This window comes from Miscanthus floridulus, chromosome 17 (assembly GCF_019320115.1).
Source record: "Miscanthus floridulus cultivar M001 chromosome 17, ASM1932011v1, whole genome shotgun sequence".
In the NCBI taxonomy this organism is placed as follows: Eukaryota; Viridiplantae; Streptophyta; class Magnoliopsida; order Poales; family Poaceae; genus Miscanthus; species Miscanthus floridulus.
Genome location: NC_089596.1, coordinates 15965809 through 15987704, shown reverse-complemented (window position 1 = coordinate 15987704; position 21896 = coordinate 15965809). Strand labels below are relative to the sequence as shown.

The following is a 21896-nucleotide window of genomic DNA, read 5'->3' as shown; positions in this document are numbered from 1 at the left end:
ACTCCACTACTAGCAAGGCTTATAGAGTTTGGAATTTGGCTAGTGGTACTCTTGAGGAGGTTCATGATGTGGAGTTTAATGAAACAAATGGTTCCCAAGAGAAAGATAAAAATCTAGATGATGTAAGAGGCACTCAATTGGTCAATGTAATGAAGAACATGGACATTGATGATATAAGGCCTAGAGAGGTGATTGATGTTGAAGATGACAAGAATCAAGTGCTCTCTAACTCAAATGTGCAAGCTAGTGGTTCTCATGATCAAGTTCAAGCAAGAACTAGTGATGACAAAGTGCAAGATCAACAACAAGTGGCTAGTTCATTATCTCAACCAAGTGATCTATCAAATACAAGCAATCAAGTCCAAGTGCTTCAACCAACTAATGTCGCAAGAGATCATCCCTTGGACACTATCATTGGTGATATTTCAAGAGGTGTGTAAACTAGATCAAGATTGGCTTCATTTTGTGAGCATTTCTCATTTATGTCATCTATTGAACCTAAGAAAATAGATGAAGCTTTAAAGGATGTTGATTGAGTCAATGCTATGCATGAAGAGCTAAACAACTTTACAATAAACCAAGTATAAGAGTTAGTTGAGAGGCCTAAGGATCATAATATGATTGGAACCAAGTGGGTCTTTCAAAACAAGCAAAATCAAGATAGGATAGTAATAAGGAACAAAGCAAGATTAGTGGCTCAAGGTTACACTCAAGTTGAAGGTCTTGACTTTGGAGAAACATATGCCTTGGTTGTAAGATTGAAAGCAATTAGGATCTTCTTAGCCTATGCTTGTGCCCACAACATTAAGTTATACCAAATGGATGTGAAGAGTGCAAGTCTCAATGGGTACATCAATGAGCTTGTGTATATTGAGCAACCTCCCGGTTTTGAAGATGAGAAGAAACTCAATCATGTTTATAAGTTGAGAAAGGTTTTGTATGGATTAAAACAAGCACCTAGAGCATGGTATGAGAGATTGAGAGATTTTCTACTCTCTAAGAGATTCAAGATGGGAAAGGCTGACACCACTCTCTTCACCAATAAGCTTGGAAATGACTTGTTTGTAATGCAAATCTATATTGATGATATCATTTTTAGGTCAACAAATCAAGATTTTTGTGAGGAGTTTGGCAAGATGATGGCAAGTAAGTTTGAGATGTCCATGATTGGAGAGCTTAGCTACTTCCTTGGTCTTTAAATCAAGCAAATAAAGAATGGCACATTTGTGAGTCAAGGCAAGTATATCAAGGACATGCTCAAGAAGTTTGGAATGGATGGTAGTAAAGCTATTAGTACACTAATGGGGACAAGTGAAAGTTTGGATAGTGATGCTAGTGGCAACATGGTGGATCAAAAGATGTATCGTCTATGATTGGAAGCCTACTCTATGTAACCGCATCAAGGCCAGATGTGATGTTTAGTATATGTATGTGTGCTAGATTTCAAGCCTCACCAAGTGAAAGTTATTTGAAGGCAACAAAGAGAATATTGAGGTACTTGAAGCATACACAAAATATTGGATTGTGGTATCCCAAAGGAGCTAGATTTGAGTTGATTGGATATTCGAACTCCGATTATGCGGGATGCAAAGTTGAGAGAAAGAGCACATCGGGCATATGTCAACTATTGGGAAGATCACTTGTGTCTTGGTCATCAAAGAAATAAAATAGTATAGCACTTTCAACCACCGAAGCAGAGTACATTTTGGCCGGTAGTTGTTGTGCTCAATTACTTTGGATAATGGCTACTTTGAGTGATTTTGGAATCAAATTCAAGCAAGTGCCATTGCTATGTGACAATGAAAGTGTCGTAAAGCTCACCAACAACCTAGTTCAACATTCAAGAATAAAGCATATTGATATCCGCCATCATTTCATAAGAGATCACCAACAAAAAGGGGACATTTGTATTGAGAGTATGGGCACCGAAGATCAACTTGCCGATATCTTCACCAAGCCACTTGATGAAAAGAGATTTTGCAAGCTAAAGAATGAATTGAACATACTTGACTTCTCCAATATGTGTTGATGCACCCCCCACTTATATGACATGCCTCTCCTTCGAGCAATCCAAGGTAAAAGTTGATTGGCATGGCATACATCCTTGCTAAGGACATGTTTAGTGCATCTAGACATATTTCATATTTGAATAGGCTCATTCATAAAAATCAAATGAATTTGATGCTTGTATGGTACCACTGTTGCTTGCATGGTTGAAATAATCTAGTGGTAGCATATGACATGTTTGTGGACTTTGTAAACCTAGTGTTTGATCTAGAAAATAAGCTATAAGTGTTTAACTCAACATGGTACAAGATAACCCTTATTTGAAGGTGTGAAGAAGCTTGTCCTTAGATCAAACTGAGTTAAATATCTTTTGCAAGTAATCTAGATTGAACCAAATTGGGAAAATGATTCTCATTTCACATAGTTTCGTCCTAACCTATCTATAATTTAAGCTCATCCTTTTGTGCTAATTGTTGATAGAGGGGGAGAGAAATTTACAAAGATAGTAAGATAGGAGAAGCAAACAAATGAAATGACATTGCAAATGAAATGACATTGTAAGGGGGAAAATAAAAAATGTACAAAAGTAGGGGAGCAAGCTCATAAACTTGTATGTTGCATTTAAATGCGTATTTCATATATTTGCTTGCATGGCACAAGTTCTAAATTTCAACATCCATGCTTGTGTGGTGTATGCTAGTTATATGCTTGAATGATGAAATAAAAAAACTAGCATGCATAGGCTAAAGTAACTAGACTTATGTTTATTTTATGAAAACTAGACCCTTGCTTGTAATGTTGATCTCATGGGATATTCTAGTTTTTGTGTATGTATAGTTACTAATGGTGCTAAGGATGGTATATTGGTACACTCCGATTGGTATCACGCTTCAAAGGTCCATCTCTTATACCTTAGCATCATATGGTAGAAATTGTCTCATATATTTCCTATCTAAGCATATGTGCAAGCTACACTCCAAACTCTTAGCACATATGTAGGGGGAACAATTGCTATCATTTGGAGTTCATAAAACTTATCCATATTCTTTTACACATGGTAAATATGCTTAGTAAAGAAACATGGATTCAATTAAATCTCAATTTATATCTTTATGTAAGGGTTGTCATCAATTACCAAAAAGGAGGAGATTAAAAGCTCTAGTTTGATTTTGGTTAATTGATGAAACCCTAAGTGCTAACCTAGTTTATCAAAGTGATTATGAGATAGGTAGTACTACTCCAAGTGATGAAGCAATGGCAAAGATCATGACGATGGTGATAGCATAGTGATGACCAAATGCTTAAACTTGAAAAGAAGAAAGAGAAAAACAAAAGGCACAAGGCAAAGGTATAAATAGTAGGAGCCATTTTATTTTGGTGATCAAGACACTTAGCGAGTGTGATCACATTTAGGTTAGATAGCCGTACTATTAAGAGGGGTGAAACTCATATTGAAATGCGGTTATCAAAGTGCCACTAGATGCTCTAACTCATTGCATATGCATTTAGGATCTAGTGGAGTGCTAACACCCTTGAAAATGTTTGTGAAAATATGCCAACACATGTGCACAAGGTGATACACTTGGTGGTTGGCACATTTGAGCAAGGGTTAGAAACTTCACTGGTGGAGTGTCTGCCTGTAGTGTGCGGCCAGTCCAACGGTGCCACCGGCGCCCTATACAAAAAAGACAGGGGTTCATAGAGTGACCGAACGCTAGTGGTGTAGTGAACGGACACTAGGTTCAGAGTCCAGTCAGTAGCAGCAGTGAGCACGGTTCTCACTCTTGTGATCGAAAGCTGGTGCAAAGAGTGACCAAACGCTGGCAGGGTGTGTCCGTCAGTGCTAACGTATGCTGACGTGAGGCGCACAGAGGAAACATTGAGTGACCAGACGCCCAGTGAGTCCAGTCAAGCATGACCAGACGTGTCTGGTCTTGAAATTTTGCGTTTGGAACCTTACTGGAAACGACCGAACGTTGGGGTCCTACGTTCGGTCACTTTCTAACTAACGCGTCCGGTCATCACTTGACCGTTGAGATCGGGCAATCGGTGTTTGAAGCCGATGACACGTGGCAAGCTTCAAACAACCAAACGCTGGGGTCCTACGTCCGGTTAGAACATCCGGTCAAACTGATTGGAGCATTCGGTCACCCCGTGTTGTGCCCAGTGAAGGGGTACAATGGCTCTATTTTATGGGGGCTTCTATTTAAGCCCCATGGTCGGCTCAAGCTCTCTCTCTTGGCCATTTGCATTGACATAGCAACCTTGTGAGCTTAGCCAAAGCCCTCCCACTCATCTCCATCATTGATTCATCATCTTTGTGAGATTGGGAGAGAATCCAAGTGAATTGCTTGAGTGTTTGCATCTAGAGGCACTTGGCATTCGTGTTTTGCTGTGGGATTCACTTGTTACTCTTGGTGGTTGCCGCCACCTAGACGGCTTGAAGCAGCGAGGATCGTTGAGCGGAGGTTGGTGATTGTCTTTGGCTTCGATCGTGGAGATTGTGAGGGGTCTTGTGCCTTCCCTGGTGGAGAGCTGAAAGGTAACTCTAGTGGATTGCTCGTGTCATTGAGATACCTCACTTATGGGTAGGTTCTTGCGGTGTCCAATTGTGTGGACGAGGTTTGTGCAACACCTCTTAGCCGCCGAGCCACCAAGTGTTGGTCGACACAACGGTAACTAGCGTGTCGGCAAGCACGTGAACCTCAGGAGAAAAATTGGTTGTCTCTTGCCCTTTGGTATTCTCCTGATGATTGATTTAGTATTCATCTTGTAATTGGTTCACTCTTCTACATGGCGGTATAATCACCCTACTCACTTATTTATATTCTTACAAACTAGTTGTAACAAGCTCTTTAGTAATTTGAATTGAGAGCTTGCTTTGTTATTTTAAGTTTATCTAGTGGAGCTCTTTAGAGTAGCAAGATTAAGAGCTCTTAGTGAGTAGTAATATTGCAAGTTGTGTGCCTAGTAATCACTGCAACTAGAATTGTTGAATAGGTGGCTTGCAACCCTTGTAGAGCTAGAGTAAGTTTGTATTTCGCTATTTGTCATACTAATCAAATTGCTCTACTTGATTTATAGATTTTTAAATTGGCTATTCACCCCCTCTAGCCATATTTGGACGTTTCAACGTCATCATGAGGCTTTTCATTCCTTACAAAAAACTCAAGACTTTCTTTACCATTTTACAGTGTTCTATTCTAGGATTGCTCTGGAATCTACCAACTAACCCGGTAACAAATGCCAAATCAGGGCGCGTACATACTTGAGCATATTGTATGCTTCCGACAGCTGAAGCATATGGAACCGTTTTCATTTGATCGATCTCATACTGGTTCCCGGGGCATTGAAAATCCCCATATCTATCGCCCTTGACTATAGGAGTAGGTGAGGGACTACATTTGTGCATACTAAATTTCTTTAAGATCTTTTCTATGTATGCCTTTTGTGATAGTCCTAATACCCCTTTACTTCTATCTCGGTGAATCTCGATCCCTAGAACGAACGAAGCTTCACCAAGATCTTTCATATCAAATCTTGAGGACAAAAACTTCTTTGTCTCTAGCAGTAGACTGACATCACTACTAGCAAGTAAGATATCATCCACATATAGGACAAGGAAGATAAACTTCCCATTCTTAAACTTTCCATAGAAATAATTGTCCTCTATATTCTCTTTAAACCCAAAATTCCTTATTGTCTGATCAAACTTCAAGTACCCCTGTCTTGAAGCTTGTTTTAATCCATAAATGGATTTCTTTAGGCAGCATCCCATTCATTCTTTTCCTTCTATGACAAAACCTTTCGGTTGTGCCATATAAACATTTTCCTCCAAGTCCCCATTGAGAAATGTCGTCTTTACATCCATCTGATATAATTCTAAATCGTAATATGCCACTAATGACATTATGATTCTGAAGGAATCCTTACATGAGACTGGAGAAAATATCTCATTGTAATCAATCCCTTCTCTTTGCGTAAAGCCTTTTGCCACAAGTCACGCTTTATATCTCTTTATATTCCCTTGAGAGTCAAGTTTTGTTTTATAGACCCATTTATAGCCTACTGTTTTAGCTCCTTTAGGGATTATTTTCAAGTCCCAAACTTTATTGGTATTCAAAGATTTCATTTCATCTTCCATGGCCTCAAGCCACTTTGATGAATGATCACTTCTCATGGCTTCTTCAAATGAGGTGGGATCATCTTCCATTTGAATTTCCTTAGTGTTGTATACTTTATAGTCAGCAGAAATAGCTGATTTTCTAACTCTTTGAGACCTTCTAGGGGCCTCCACATTTGGCACATCTTCTGTTTGAGGTTGTTGTTGCCCCTCTTCATGTGTGGCAATAGATTCTATAGGATCTTAAAGAATAGGTTCCTTATCATCATTCATTGTTGCCACAGGCAGAATAACAACAGGTGCTGGCACCATAGTATCTTGCATTGTCGGTGCAGCGACAGCAGATAGTGAGAAAAATGGCTCATGAATTATCGGAGTGAACGCATACACCCGTTTCTCTTCAAGGTTAATTTCTCAAGCTACCATGCTCCCCCTCATCATTTCATCCTCTAAGAAGATAGCGTGTCTCGTTTCCATAAACTTTGTATGTATGTCTAGGCAGTAGAAACGAAAATCTTTTGACTTTTCTAGGTAGCCAATGAAATGGCAACTTACTATTTTGGGATCTAGTTTTCCAATGTTTGGGTTAAATACTTTAGCCTCAACAGGACTCCCCCACACATGTAAGTGGTTTAGTGAGGGTACTCTTCCTGTTCATAACTCATACGATATTTTGGACACCGACTTACTTGGTACTCTATTGAGAATATGAATAGCGGTTTTTAATGCCTCCATCCATAGGCTCAATGGTAAGGTGAAGTAACTTATCATACTGCGCACCATATCCATCAGGGTATGATTGCGCCTTTCAGTTACTCCATTCTGCTGAGGTTCGTCTGGTGTAGAATACTGGGCTACTATGCCATTCTCTTGTAAGAACCTTGCAAAAAGTCTAGGAACTTGGCCATATGGGGTATGCTGACCATAGTACTCCCCCCACGGCTGGACCTAACTGTCTTAATCTTTAAATTGTGTTGGTTTTCAGCTTCTGTCTTAAATATCTTAAATTTATCTAATGCTTCCGTTCTTTCTTTGATTGGATAAATGTAGCCATAATGGGAGTAATCATTTGTGAATGTTATGAACGAATCATAACCATCCACACTCTTTATAGGAAACAGACCACAGATGTCTGTGTGAATAATCTATAAAATTCCTACGCTTCGTTTGATATCTTTTTTAATTTTTTTTACATACTTTCCTTTTATGTATTCTCTACATTGTTCTAAATCTGAGAGCTCTAATGGAGGAAGAATATTATTTTTAACTAGTCTTTCTATTCTCTCCCTCGAAATATGGCCTCAACGACAGTGCCATAATTTTGACAACGCATCGTGAGCTCTCTATCCACCATTTTCAGAGTAACTCTCTGTCATCAGCTGCTTTTATCAGTTGGGTAGCATGTCTTTGAGGAGCCAGTGAACTAACTCTTTATTCTATCAAGGTACTTGGTGACCGTGTCACACTCTAAAATTGCGCCCATAATTACAGGCTCAATCATGTTCTTTATCACAGCCAAACATTTTTTGTTGGCAGTGACCCACTTTCTATGCTCAAGGTCATAGGACATCTTTTGAGATTCAAAATCCCTCTCTTTAGTTGCCTAAGCGGCATCAGCTTCGTTTGTCTCCTTCACCGGTGCCACAGGCTCAGTGGGACACGGTGAGATGACTACATAGTCCACCTCAGTCAAGATGAAGGCCAGGTCAATCTTTTTTCTTAACATAAAAAATAACAACAATTGCATGCCTTTATTTCAACGTTGGTCAAAATTAAAACATATAACTGTTCTTATACACTAATTCTACATCACCGTTGGGCAGAAATAGAATTAATACATAAAATCATTAAAATTATGATATTGTTATTAACAACGTTGGTTAGAAAATAACAACATCATAATCATGTCAAAATCTCTTTTTCTCCAATTATACAATTGTTCTTATACACTAATTCTACATCATCGTTTGGCGGAAATAGAATTAATGCATAAAATCATTAAAATTACGATATTGTTATTAACAACGTTGGTTAGAAAATAACAACATCATAATCATGTCAAAATCTCTTTTTCTCTAATTAAATATCACGTTGGTTCAAAATAACTGGAGAATAAATAATTTCTTTAGCAGCGAAAAAACTAATTCAATTTAATGAATTTTGCCCACCAATCTCTTTTCTATTTTCTTTAAGCCATTAATCAATTTCTAGGAAATAAACAATTACTGGAAAAAGAAAAAAAAAAGGAAAACTGATTCATTTCTTTCACTGTTTTTGGCCCACGGCCCATGGCCGTGCGTGCGCTCCCCCGCGCCCAGGCCACAACCTGGGCCTAGTCCAGGAAAGTGGCCCAGCGCTCACGCCCACCTAAGCCGAAAGTCGGCCCGGCCATTCGCAGCCGCTCGATCAAGATCGACGGTCGTCCGCGCGTCTCGGGAGATCAAAACCGCGACGCGACCGGTGCCCCGAAACCCTAATTCCATTTTGCATTCTCTGCTTCTCTCTCTTCGCTCTCTCTTTGCCGCTCTCCTCTTCCCTCTCAGCGCAGCCACAGCGAGCGACTGAGAGCGAGACGCGACGCGGGGATGGCGGCTCCGCCGTGGCACCCCTCGCCGACGCACGTGTGCGGCCGGAGCCACGCGCGGCACCATCGAGTGGCACCATGGTGGTGCCCTTTGGCCTGAGCCTGAGGCGGAGATCGTGCGGCGGCGCTTCTCCCACCCCGGCGGCTGAGGTTGTCTTCGCGCGTGATGTCCACGCGACTGCCGGCGGTGGAGATGAAGCGGGCGGACCCCAGGTAGGAGCCCCTGCCCCTTTGTCTGTTCACTCTCTTCCCCTTTCTCGTCGCGAGTTAGGGTTTCGTTAGGTAAGCCGTCTTGCTAGCTCTTCCCCTTTCCCCTTCTTTTCTTTTGGATCTGCTTTCTTTTCTTCTCAGAGCTTTGCCGATTGGGGATTAGGGTTAGGGAGGCGTACTGTTCTTCTTCCCCGAGCTATTTGCCTGGGTTAGGGTTAGGGTTAGGGTTTGACTCACCGGAGTCACTATTCATCTTCCCCAGCGAGTTCTTCGTGGGTTTGAGCTCGCATTCGGGTTCTTCTTGAAGCCGAGTCCTTCTTCTTCTTACTCCTTTCCTTCACCATGTTAGGGTTGGGGTTCGGCGACCCTCTTTTAGATCCGAAAACCGAATCTCTCACCTCGGCTCTGTTCTTTTCTTGGCGTGCGCCGGCGAAGATGGCGGTGCGGCATCTTTCCCCGCTCGGTGGCGGTGGTGACCGAAAGTTGAGTGACGTCCGCCACCCCCCGGTCTCTTTTCATTTTCTTTTACCCGATTAGGGTTAGGGTTTCAATCTGTAACGGATCGAACCCTTGTTCTTTCTTTGATTTCTTTTCTATGCTTTACCACATACTAGATCTACACACTAGCAACCTTGGCTTTGGTACCATTGTTAAAAAGTTCTAAACTCTAGGTGTAGATCTAGCGGGTAAAACAAACATCTATTGGTGTACCTTGGTAGCTAGTGCGCCCGCTGCGACCGGAGATAAAGTGCAGTCGCAGTCCCTACGGCGACGCGAGGTACAGCGTCCCGGTGGTGGCACTGCAGAGGCGACGGCGGAATCGGTGGGGCTTCTCGTCGCTAGCAGCACTCTTCTTTAGATCAGATTAGTGTTTCTCTATCGGTGGTTACGGCGGCTCCGATCAACCTCGTAGTTAGAGCCCTGATCCCCACCTCTCTTTTTATAGTGTTGTGCGACAGAGGCCCACCAACCATATTAGGGTTGGTCGTCCCCGATCAAGACGTAGATCAAGGGCCCAATAGGCCTGGAGATCAACTAACACTTGTTAGACTCTTTAGAGATCTGATGGTCATTTTCGACATCCATGATCCTCGTCAAGTCAAGTATTATTACCGGTTGTTCCTTGTCCTCATATATATATTTTTTCCCTTTTCTCACTATCACCACTAGGCAAAAGATCGAATTGGGTAGGAACGTACCCCGCAGGGTGCCATGACGACCTACCACAGATTCATGACACAACATACTCATGCGCGCTGAATTTAAGTTACTTCTGAAGTCAAGTATGAACATGTGTCATGAATCAACAATAGGTTCTCACGGTGTCTCCGTGCCCACTGTTGCCGCCTCCAACAAGGCTTGGAATGAATATTAGGTTCTCACGGTGTCTCCGTGCCCACTGTTGCCGCCTCCAACAAGGCTTGGAATGAATATTAGGGTAGACACCATTTTTTAAAAACCGTGACAAATTCAGCTGTACTCCAAGTATCAGTATTATCAGGAATATTTAGGTTTGTCATGACTCGTGACACAAGCGATCGACACGTGCCAATTGGGCTGCATATATACGGCAGAACAATGGTTGGTTCTCTGCCTAGCCGTACTATGAAAACAACCCTGCTTCACCTCTGCTCTGCCATCCAACCACAAGATCGAGCAAGGTGAATGTGAAAGGTTGACAAAAAATGACAACCAACTCCATTATTTGTTGCTCTCATCACACAATGACGACCGTGAGTCCAATCCACAGCCAAACGGTATTTGCCGATAAGAACAAGAAACCATGGACATTGTTCTTCCAAATAAATGAAACCACCAATCATTCTCGCTAAAATATTATTCCCTTTTAGCTTTCGCACGTGAACAAAAAAACGATAGGCCGGCCGTCTTTGTCCAAAAATCATGTGTAAACAAACACTCTCTTTTTTTTTTACAAACTGTATAAAAATAAAAGCATAAAAAAAACTGGAAGTGGTGGTGTGTCATGCTTAAGTCATGAGACTCATGATCATGACCCTTGAGTTATCATAGTGTTATACTATCATCTGTCCTAAAAAAAATACACACGCATCTCATGTCACTATATCCAACGCTATCACCATATATAATTAATTATTTCAAATATTGTGTCTATGAAAAAACTATTAAAATTAACACCAAACTGTTCACTTTTTGCTAAAGATGTAGCTACAGCTCCATTCTCTCTCCTAATTATTTATTTGCCACACAAACAAAACAAAACAAAAATTATACAGAGCGTCTAAATATTTATGGGAAATAAAATGCAATGTTGTTTTCTGAAAAAAAAATCATTTTCTGACATACTAAAAACATGCCATGGAAAAGGAAAGAAGGAAAGAGTGGGCCGAGAACCACAGTGGGAAAGCAAAGATACAGCTGACAGTGTGGCGTTTGCGCAATATTTTCTGATGGCTCCCTGCCCTTCGTATATATGGCAATCCTTGCGATGGTCCTCCTCTCTTCTCTGACACGACAGCACCGAAAAATGGCATCTTCACGTGTATTTCACATGCCTTAATTTTAATTTTAATTTTAATTTCATCATCTTTTTTTAGATAGAAAAGAAAGATCATAGATGTGTAATTTTCAGAAAGAAAACAACACAAGTTAATGAACGATGAACTGATGAAGGCAAGATATCCAGGAATCTCTATCATGCCCAAGCAGTGGTGGAGCCAAGAGGGGGCTGGCAGGGGCCATGCCCCCCCCCCCCCCCCCTCCAATATTTCACAACAAAAAAAATTAATAGTATGATTTAATATTTTTTATTTATATTAAGGGAGAGATTATATAAAATTCTTATCATATATACCTATTAATATCTTCTAGATAATATAATCATACAAAACACAACTAGATAATAAAATTATCGCAATGATAAAGATCGAGTTGATACTCAAGATTTACAAAGTCATCCTATACGTCTTGCTGTTAACGGGCATGTCACTTACTACTAAAAAATAGCATCTTAGATCCTAGAATACATATAAGAAATTGCGAGCACCCGTTCAAGCCAGTGAATTAATTCTGACGATCATCACAAGGAACCTAACGAGTTGAGTTGCACTTAGTTTTTACATGTTGGCTCTTTTGGCCGCCCCCCCCCCTAAGTATAATTCCTGACGACCGGCCCCCCTAAGGATAATTCCTGGCTCCGCCACTGTGCCCAAGGAAGACTAAAATCATCGTCATCACCAACATTGCCCAGGAAATCTCTTAGGAGTATGATAGTCTGATCAATACAATTATTACCTTCCTATTCTACATCATGTTTGTTTGGGTTTGTTTAGCTTATAAGTCATGGCTAGAAGTACTGTTGACTGGTTTGGTGTGAATGAAAAATAATGTTTGTTAACCGATAAATCATGGCTTATAAGCCAAATACGACCAAACGAAACATGCCGCTAGTTTACAATATATCAGCCGGCAGCATTAGCAAGTCCGGTGATTGTGTTCGAGTAGTGGTGTACTTAAGGCTTTGCATTTGTCATCTTTTTGTCTGGAGGGTCATCGGAGAATTTGAGCTTATTCCTTTTGCTTCACGAAGCTTCAGGAAACTAGCTTGAGCCTATCTTCAAATCTTGACTTTCTTTTTTAACAACATGGTCCAAAGTCTTTGATTTATCGGTCTGTTCGCTGGTTGATTTCTAAGTTGATAAGCATAACTACTACTAATTTGTTGTGAGAGAAAAACATTATTAACTATATGATAAATTCTAGCTGAAACCTGAAGCGAACCTACTGTATGTCTATCCATCCTAGATGATTTGCCGGTAAACAAAGAACCACTCAACGAATCCTGAAAAGACATCAATCAAGTCAAGCAGGAAAACATAAAGAAATTGAGGCCTTGTTTAGTTCCCTTCAAAATTCTAAGTTTTTTCACTCTCTCTCTGTCACATCAATTTTTAGCCACTTGCATAGAGTATTAAATGTAGGTAAAAAAATAACTAATTACACAGTTTAGTTGGAAATCACGAGATGAATCTTTTGAGCCTAGTTGATCCACGATTGAACAATATTTGCCAAATAAAACGAAAATAGTACTATTCATTAGATTGAAAAAACTTTCAATCTAAACATATCCTGAGAGGCACGTCGTGCGAACTAGGACACGTACAGCAAAGTACAGTCACTGTTGGCACAGTGGAAGACTGGGACAGGAGATTGATAACACTGCCGCAGAACAGAACACCGGGCGAGAAAACCCTTCGCTTAAGTCGAAATTCTAATTTATTGTGATAGAAAAATATTATTTTGATTAAAAAAGATAAATTATAAGATAAGTGAATATGACCTAAATTGCGTAGTAGCATTATTATATATATATATATATATATATATATATATATATATATATATATATATATATATATGGATAGTATATTCAGTAGCTAGCTACAAAATAAATTATTCCGTAGCCACCTTTATTTACGATAATTTATTATACTAATTTACGATAATATTAATACATATTTACGATAGTTGGGTTACTATATCACATAGAGATATTTACCATAACGTTATAGTAAACCATCTAGTATGGAGTTACTATAATCTCGCAAATTAACATAGTAATTATCGTAACTCAAATTGACTACAGATTACGTTATTTTGTAGCCAGCTACAAAGTAGTAGTTATATATAGAACTACTACCCTGTAACTAGCTATAAAATAACTTATTCTATAGCCACTTTGAGTTACGATAATTATTATATTAATTTACGAGATTATAATAACTCCTTACTAAGTTGTTTATTATAACGTTATGGTAAATATCCCCATGTGTTATAGTAACCAACTATCGTAAATATGTATTGATATTATCGTAAATTAATATATAAAATTATCGTAAATGGAGATCGCTACAGAATAACTTATTTTGTAGCTGGCTACTGAATATACTCTCAACTATCGTAAATATGTATTGACATTATCGTAAATTGGTATATAGAATTATCATAAATTGATGTGGCTACAGAATAACTTATTTTGTAGATGGCTACCATTTACGATAATTTTATATACTAATTTACGATAATATCAATGCATGTTTATGATAGTTGGGTTACTATAACACATGGGGATATTTACCATAACGTTATAGTAAACCACTTAGTAAGGAGTTACTATAATCTCATAAATTAACATAGTAACTATCGTAACTCAAAGTGGCTACAAGGGAGAGTATATTCAGTAGTCAGCTACAAAATAAGTTATTCCGTATCCACCTCCATTTACGATAATTTTATATACTAATTTACGATAATGTCAATACATATTTACAATAGTTGGGTTATTATAACACATGGGGATATTTACCATACATATTTACTATAACGTTATGATAAAATTATCTTAAATGGAGGTAGCTACAGAATAATTTATTTTATAGCTGGCTACTGAATATACTACTACTCTGCAGTTGGCTATAGAATAACTTATTCTGTAGTCACCTTTGAGTTACGATAATTATTATGCTAATTTACATGATTATAGTAACTTCTTACTAAGTGATTTATTATAATGTCATGATAAATATTCCCATGTGTTATAGTAACATAATTATCGTAAATATGTATTGATATTATCATAAATTAGTATATAGAATTATTGTAAATAGAGGTGGCTACAGAATAACTTATTTTGTAGCTGGCTACTGAATATACTCTCCCTAAAACTACTGTCCTGTAGCTGGCTACAAAATAACTTATTTTGTAGCCACTTTGAGTTACAATAATTACTATGTTAATTTACGAGATTATAGTAACTCCTTACTAAATGGTTTACTATAATATTATGTTAAATATCCATGTGTGTTATAGTAACACAACTATTGTAAATATGTATTGACATTATCATTAATTAGTATAAAAATTATTGTAAATGGAGGTGGTTGCAGAATAACTTATTTTATAGCTGACTACTGAATATTCTCTCTCTCTCTCTCTCTCTCTATATATATATATATATATATATATATATATATATATATATATATATATATATATATATATATATATAGATAGATAGATTATGTGGTGTGCGACGGCGCCACAATTGGGTGCCGAAAGGGTGGCCGGCCTTTCTTTCGCCACCGCCGCGCGCGGCAGATTCCAGCGAGGGCAAAAGCGCTGCGACGGCGACGGCAACGGCGGAGAGGCTCAGGGAGCACGGGGATTCGGGCAACGAATCCGACATCGACCTCAGGCCTGAGCGAACCTGCGACGACGACCCGTTCCCGCTCGGATAAAGCTCGGCCAGGAAGATCACCATCCTGCTTTTTCCCTTGCATTGCAATCCTGCCCTGACAACGATCGCCGATGTGACGACCGACATCTTTTCTTTCTGAAAAAAGCATATTATTGTCACTACCAGCGGAGCAGCCGAGCAGGGGTTCAGCTTCATCATCTCAGGTTTGTTACACGCATCAACCCTACTGGTGAACCGAAGCTTCCGCTATGGATGCAACAAATTTGTAGTTGATACAGTACCAAAAAAAGAAGCTACCTGCGAACCACCTGTGTCTATGCATGCATGGACCATGATCGTTGAAAAGACCCTATAAAAAAAGGACCCTATAAAAAAAGGACGTATTCGGTGAAGAGAGCTCCCGCCCTGTGCAGGGTTTAGGGAAGGTTGTCAAATGCCCAAAGAAACTGAGACATCAGAGATCACTGCTGGGCCAGAGTAGCATGACATCCAACAAAGACACGGCAACTGATAATCTGAATCGCGTCCATGACCACCCAACATGAACTAGAAGAAGAAAAGGAAGAGCTGGTTAATGCAAGAGACTGATGCTGCTACAATTACACAACTGAATATGACGATGGCGCAAACAGCAGCAACTCCACTGGTAGGTTAGCATGGTTGTAATCTTACAATAGCTAGAAAAGAATACACCAATACTAGCATGAAAAAAGTGACAGTTCATTCAGCTAATGTCACTACAACTACTCCACAAACGAGTACCCCTAATAGACTTCACATTGTACAGAGAGCTTCAAGACAGAAGCTGTTGGATCGCCGCCTTTTGGTCACCTGTTAGACTAGTGGGGAACTTGATCTGAAACTTGAACCTCAAGTTCCCCTTTCTAGACGGCTCCCTTGTGATCGGCATGCCTTCACCCTGCACAACTTCTTCATAAGGAGGACTGACAACTGACTTCACAGGAATAGTCAGGGTTCGTCCATCCAGAGTCGTCACTTGGACTGTGCAGCCTGTCAGTGCCTCTACTAGAAAGATCTTACGAGTGTAGATAAGGTCGTTCCCATCTCTCCTGAACCTGGGGTGCACTCGTTCTTCTATTATGAAAATCAGATCTGATGGTACAACATTACAAGCCTCGTTGCCTTTGTCAAGAAAGGTGATCTTTGTACCCTTCTTCCATCCAGGCTTGATATCTATCGTCAGGATCTCCTCACGATTTGTTGGTTTCCTTCACAAAAATATGAAATGTATTCTCAAAACAAGATAGGAAAATGGTGAGATTGCCTATTCTGGACAACTAAAAAGCTTTGAACATTTAAAGTTTCAACCTACTCGAACCTAGCAACTTGATATGATAATTTAATGCTTAGTCTTATCCATCCAGCACAGTTTCACAACTAAACACTCATCAATCACATAAACAAGCATGTGTCAAACATGTGATGTTTCTCAATAGGGGCAAACAAACAAACTGCATCTATATCATAATGTCTTGAGCTGTATGTTTGACAAAGCACCACGTCATTGCAATCTTTAAAATTAGTTTTGAAGGCAATTTATCACAATCCATCCCTTTCTTGTATGGACCTACTTCAAAAAGTGGCTTTGCCCCATAATGATAACTATATTGCTCAAAGGCAAGCACATGATGGAAGTATGAAACTATACACCATGCTATGCTGCTCCAAAGTCATTGAAAGCAATGTGTGTTTCAATATTAGATTAGAAGATGATATTATATTCAGCCTCAATCAATTACAGATATCCAGTCTTTAAGAAATAGTATGTTCTCCATAGTTGTGTTTAATCAGAATCACAGGTCCCTCAATTTCCATGTGAAATATTTTACCATCATGTCATTAGAAAAAAGTAACATATCACATATCCGTAGTTCAACAAGTGCTCCCATCAGTATTCATGTGTTCAATACCTTGGAAGTAATAAACACAATACAGTAAATCCACAAGAAACTGCACAGCAATAGATCTACCCTGAGTTCAAACATTAGTCACAGCTGTCTACCTCCAGTGATCTTTACTAAATCAGTAAATCATCTGTGAAATGTACAAGCCCAGCTATCAAATTATGAATGCCTCTGAACGCTCTAATATCCTTGTACAGCGCGTGCATTTAGGATAAAAACTCAGCCTCTTAACTGAAGAAGCTACTATGTCTTACCCCACACATTTTGTCTTATGGCATCTATAATTTGAACCCTTCAAATTTGATTTTGAGAAGAATATGTAACAGAAGTTGTAAGCATGAGGTACAGACATAAAATGGGGGAATTTGCCATTTAAAAAGATCGCAATGTCCAATGTGCCCCTGGAAAAGTTCAGCGGTCTTCAGCGCCACTGCTCCAACTTTTTTGTGCCCTCCATGCCACTGCCGTCAGTTTAGGCTCTAACGTCGTCAAACTGCAAGTGTGAAAAGTCAAAAATACCCTTATGTCTAAATATGTCATTAATTTTTTTTTAGCATCTTAACGACTTCAAATGAAAAAACTCAAAAGTAGAAAGTTGTAGATCTCGTCGAGATCTACAATTTTCATATAAAAATATCTTCATTTAATTTTGTAAAAAAATATGATTTGATATGATTAATTTTTTTGCGGAATCATATCTTTTTTTTGCGGAATTAAATGAAAATAATTTTTATATGAAAATTATAGATCTTGACGAGATCTACAACTTTCTAGTTTTGAGTTTTTTCATTTGAAGTCGTTAAGATGCTCAAAAAAAATTAATGACATATTTAGACATAAGGGTATTTTCAACTTTTCACACCTGCAGTTTGACGGCGTCAGAGCCCAAACTGACGGCAGTGGCATGGAGGGCACAAAAAAGTTGGAGCAGTGGCGCTGAAGACCGCTCAACTTTTCCAGGGACACACAAGGCATTGCGATTTTTTTTAATGGCACACAAGGAATTCCCCCTAAAAACTTCCCATCGTTACAGTGTCACAAGTTAGATGGTCAAATACATGCATATGAAGTTGTCAAGAGATCCTACCAGCGATCTTTATGTGGCATTCCAGGAATAGCAAGCAGGCTAGGCAGCTGACTTTTGGAAGTGTTTGGGGTCACAACATGAAGGTATTTATTTATTTATTTCGTTGGTATTAAAAAAATAGACAAGACAATGAGAACAGCACAAACAAGGAAAAGCATCACTAAATGAAATCCTGTTAGCAATGTCCCAAAATGCAAACTCATGAGGATAAAATAAAAACAGGTCAGAAAAACATGATTAACTCAAGGGAATCACTTTGTTTAAAAAATAATCAAGCAAATCACTTTGTTCAACCAAAAAAAAAAAAAAACTCAGGCAAATTGTAGTGCTTGGCCACCATGGGAAAAACATGATTAACTCAAGGGAATCACAGAGTTGACATAATGACATGTCGAGCTGGACATAAATGGGATATCCCCATGTGAAACAAATTATGCAGTATGCACCATGCAATACATATACGCCATCCTAATATCATATCCGAAGGATATTGCCAACTCCAAATAAATCAAGAATGATGGCTAAGATTAAAAGCTAACAACAGAGTCAGCTTGGCCACCATGGGAAGCACAGCATAGAGTTATGGTTAAAGTGCCAAGACAAGGTCAGAGTACCTTGTATATCGCCCAAAAGAATCAGAAAGTATCAAGGGGCAACAACAGCTGAAACGTCGTGGATTGAAACACAGGAAGATTCGATTAACATTATTGAATAGAGAGTGCTGGAGAATTAAGATTGTTGCAGCCTTGGGCCAATAAGATAAATCAAACAAACAAGAAGCAAACCAAAGGCCATCTGTCTACCGAGTGTGGGTGTGCACTCAGCCAAGCCTGACTTGGTGCAGAAATCAGTTGCAAAGCATGTACCCACACTCTGTGAGACCTTAGATGCCTCTGATAAATTCGTATTGGGTTTAGGTGCACATGTACTTGGGTGCTAATGGTAGAGTGTTGTGTGCTTGCAGCCTTGCATGCATGTGTGTATGCCTCTTACTCAATTGCTGTCGACATAAGACAAATTAAACCACACTTGTATCAAACCATCTCAACCGGTGTTGGACAAGCTTTTCTTCGATAGATTAGGGGTAGCACCAATTGAAGAAAAGCTTGTCCAACACCGGTTGAGATGGTTTGGACATGTCCAACGGAGACCTCCAAAGGCACCGGTGCGTAGTGGAATCCTAAGCCAGGATAGTAACGTGAAGAGAGGCCGAGGAAGACCAAAGTTGACTTGGGTAGAGGCAATAAAAGGAGATTTGAAAGGATGGAATATACCCAAAGACTTAGCGTTAGATAGGAGTGCTTGGAAAACAACTATTCACGTGCCTGAACCTTGATTGCTTCTGCTGGGTTTCAACTCTAGCCTATCCCAACTTGTTTGGGACTTAAAGGCTTTGTTGTTGTTGTTGTATCGTCTTGCCTTATTCCTCTTTTGTTGTGTCTACCATCCCTCTCAAGTTTTTCTCTCCGGTCAACCTTACCTCTCATGCTGCTCAGTTTCCCTGCCCTAAAAATTCTAATGTGCAAGCACAATGTGCCAACCAAAGTCAGAAGATGCATAACAAAAGCCACGACCTAGCATAAAGTCTCTACTGATCCTACAACAACCCAGGGACTTGCTCAATCATCTAGGCTGAAACGATTCTTTACAAAAAGAACAGAATGCTATAACCTGTGGTCAGTCTGTATTCTGCAGGAAACAAATTGGGCAAGGAATAGGCGGTCTCACCCGGCGGCGTCAAGGACATCCCTGGAGATCTTCATCTTCTTAGTGGCCCCTTTGTACAGTTCCTCCAAGGTGCAAGCCAGCGGCCGCTCGATCGGCGGCGCCTTCCTCTGCACCGGCGCGCTCGACGCCTCCCCTGGCCCAGCGGCGCCGCCGAACATCGGGAACCCGGGGGGAACGCCGCCGCCGGGGGTACGGGGGGCTGCTGCCCCAGCGAACCCGCCGCCGAATATCTCGGAGAAGATCTCCTCGGCGCTCCTCGTGTTGAAGAGGAACCCGTGGAGGCCGGCGCCGGCGCCGGGGCCGTGCGTGGAGGCGGAGGGCGGGGCGCACCGGCCTTGAGGCCTTCCTCGCCGTACTGGTCGTAGATGGCGTGCTTCTGCGGGTTGCTGAGCACCTGCGAGAGGGGGAGCCAAGGCCAATCGAGAGGGAGGTCAAGCAGATGGGGTTTCCCCGGCGGTAATGGAGGATGAGGGGGAGGGATGGGTACGGACGTCGTAGGCCTCGGAGACCTGCTTGAAGAGGGTGTCGGTCTGCGGCGAGGGGTTCTTGTCGGGGTGGTACTTCATGGCGAGGCGGCGGTAGGCCTTCTTGAGCTCGTCGTCGGTGGCGCCGCGGCCGACGCCCAGCACCTTGTAGTAGTCCACCCCCATCGGGCCGCGACTGGTGTTGCCGGCGGCGGGCGGTGCAGTTTCTGCTGCTCCCGAGCTCCTGACGAGGTTTTGGATTGGGTTAATATATCATGCCATTATAACTTCTTCTCATGTTCGTCTATTTTGAAGCACGTTATTATAATTTTTCATTTCCCATAAAAATACCACTAAATACGTATGGACATAGTCTGGGCCCAGCTACAGGCATATATGAAGACGTATACTTCATCTCTCCTGTTACTGACACGCGGGTCCTACATGTCATCTTCTTCTTCCTTTCCTCGTCTCTCTCTCTCTCCATCCCGACACGGCCATGGCGGGCTATCCGGCGGCGGCGGCGGCGGCGGTGGCGGGCTTGCGTGCGAGCCGACGAGCCGCTGTCGTGACCCCGCGCGCCGCTGCTCGGCGTGCTGCTGCTGCGGACTTGCTGCTGTTGCTCGACGTGCTGCTGGCCTTCCCCGACGGCGGACGCCTCCTCCTCCATGGCCGGCGTCCGGCGGACCTCCTCCTCCATGGATACGGCGCCGGTTGGGCTTCACGAGTACCTCCATGGCTGGCGCCCGGCACACCTCCTCCTCCATTAATCCGGCATAGGTCGAGCTTCACAAGTGCCTCCATGGCCAGCGCGACCACGGGCTTCACCGGATCCGGTGCAGGTCGACCGCGGGCTCCCGGTCCCCGGCTCTAGCAGGCGTGGCCCCGTCCCTGCGCGCTGCAGCGACCCCGTCCCCGTGAGATCCAGCAGGCGCGACCCCATCCCCATGCACGCGAGCTCTAGCAGGTGCGGTCCCATCCCCGTCCCGCGAGCTCCACCAGGCACGTCCCCTTCCCCGCCCCTAACTTAGTCCGGCGAGCTGCTGCTCGCAAGCTTGCTCGCCCCGCGGCGCTGCTCGGCGTGCTGCTGCTGCTCGCCATGGCCGTGGTCGCGTTGGGATGGAGAGAGAGAGGAGGAGGAAGAAGATGATATGTGGGGCCCGCGTGTCACTGACAGGGTGATGAAGTATACGTCTTCGTATACGCTACAGCTAGGCCCAGGCTATGTCCATACGTATTCTGTGGCATATTTGTGGGAAACGAATAATTGTAATGGCATGCTTCAAAATAGGCGAATAGTAATGACGTTCTTCAGAAACGAAGAAGTTATAATGGCACAGATCCAATTAACCATTTTGAATTTTGGTTGGTACAGGTCGTTGGCAGGTTGGTTTGCTTCAATGCTCTGCTATTTGATGTTTTGCTTTTTCCTTTTTGCTTGGATATTTACCTCCTTGAGTTCAAAGGTCTTCGTATTATTTCTTGTGTCCTACTAGGTTCCTATTACTCGTGTTTTCTGATTTTTTATTATTA

At 41.4% G+C, this 21896-nt stretch overlaps 1 protein-coding gene across 1 annotated transcript; it reads right to left on the bottom strand.

Annotated features, from left to right (window-relative positions):
• Positions 1–15773: 15773 nt before the first annotated feature.
• Positions 15774–20627, bottom strand: LOC136517977 (uncharacterized). The gene is given in 4 exon segments (XM_066511633.1): positions 15774–16388; positions 19900–20225; positions 20228–20293; positions 20391–20627. Coding segments are annotated over 4 exon segments (987 nt in total). The 5' UTR covers positions 20550–20627; the 3' UTR covers positions 15774–15952.
• Between the last annotated feature and the right edge of the window lie 1269 nt (positions 20628–21896).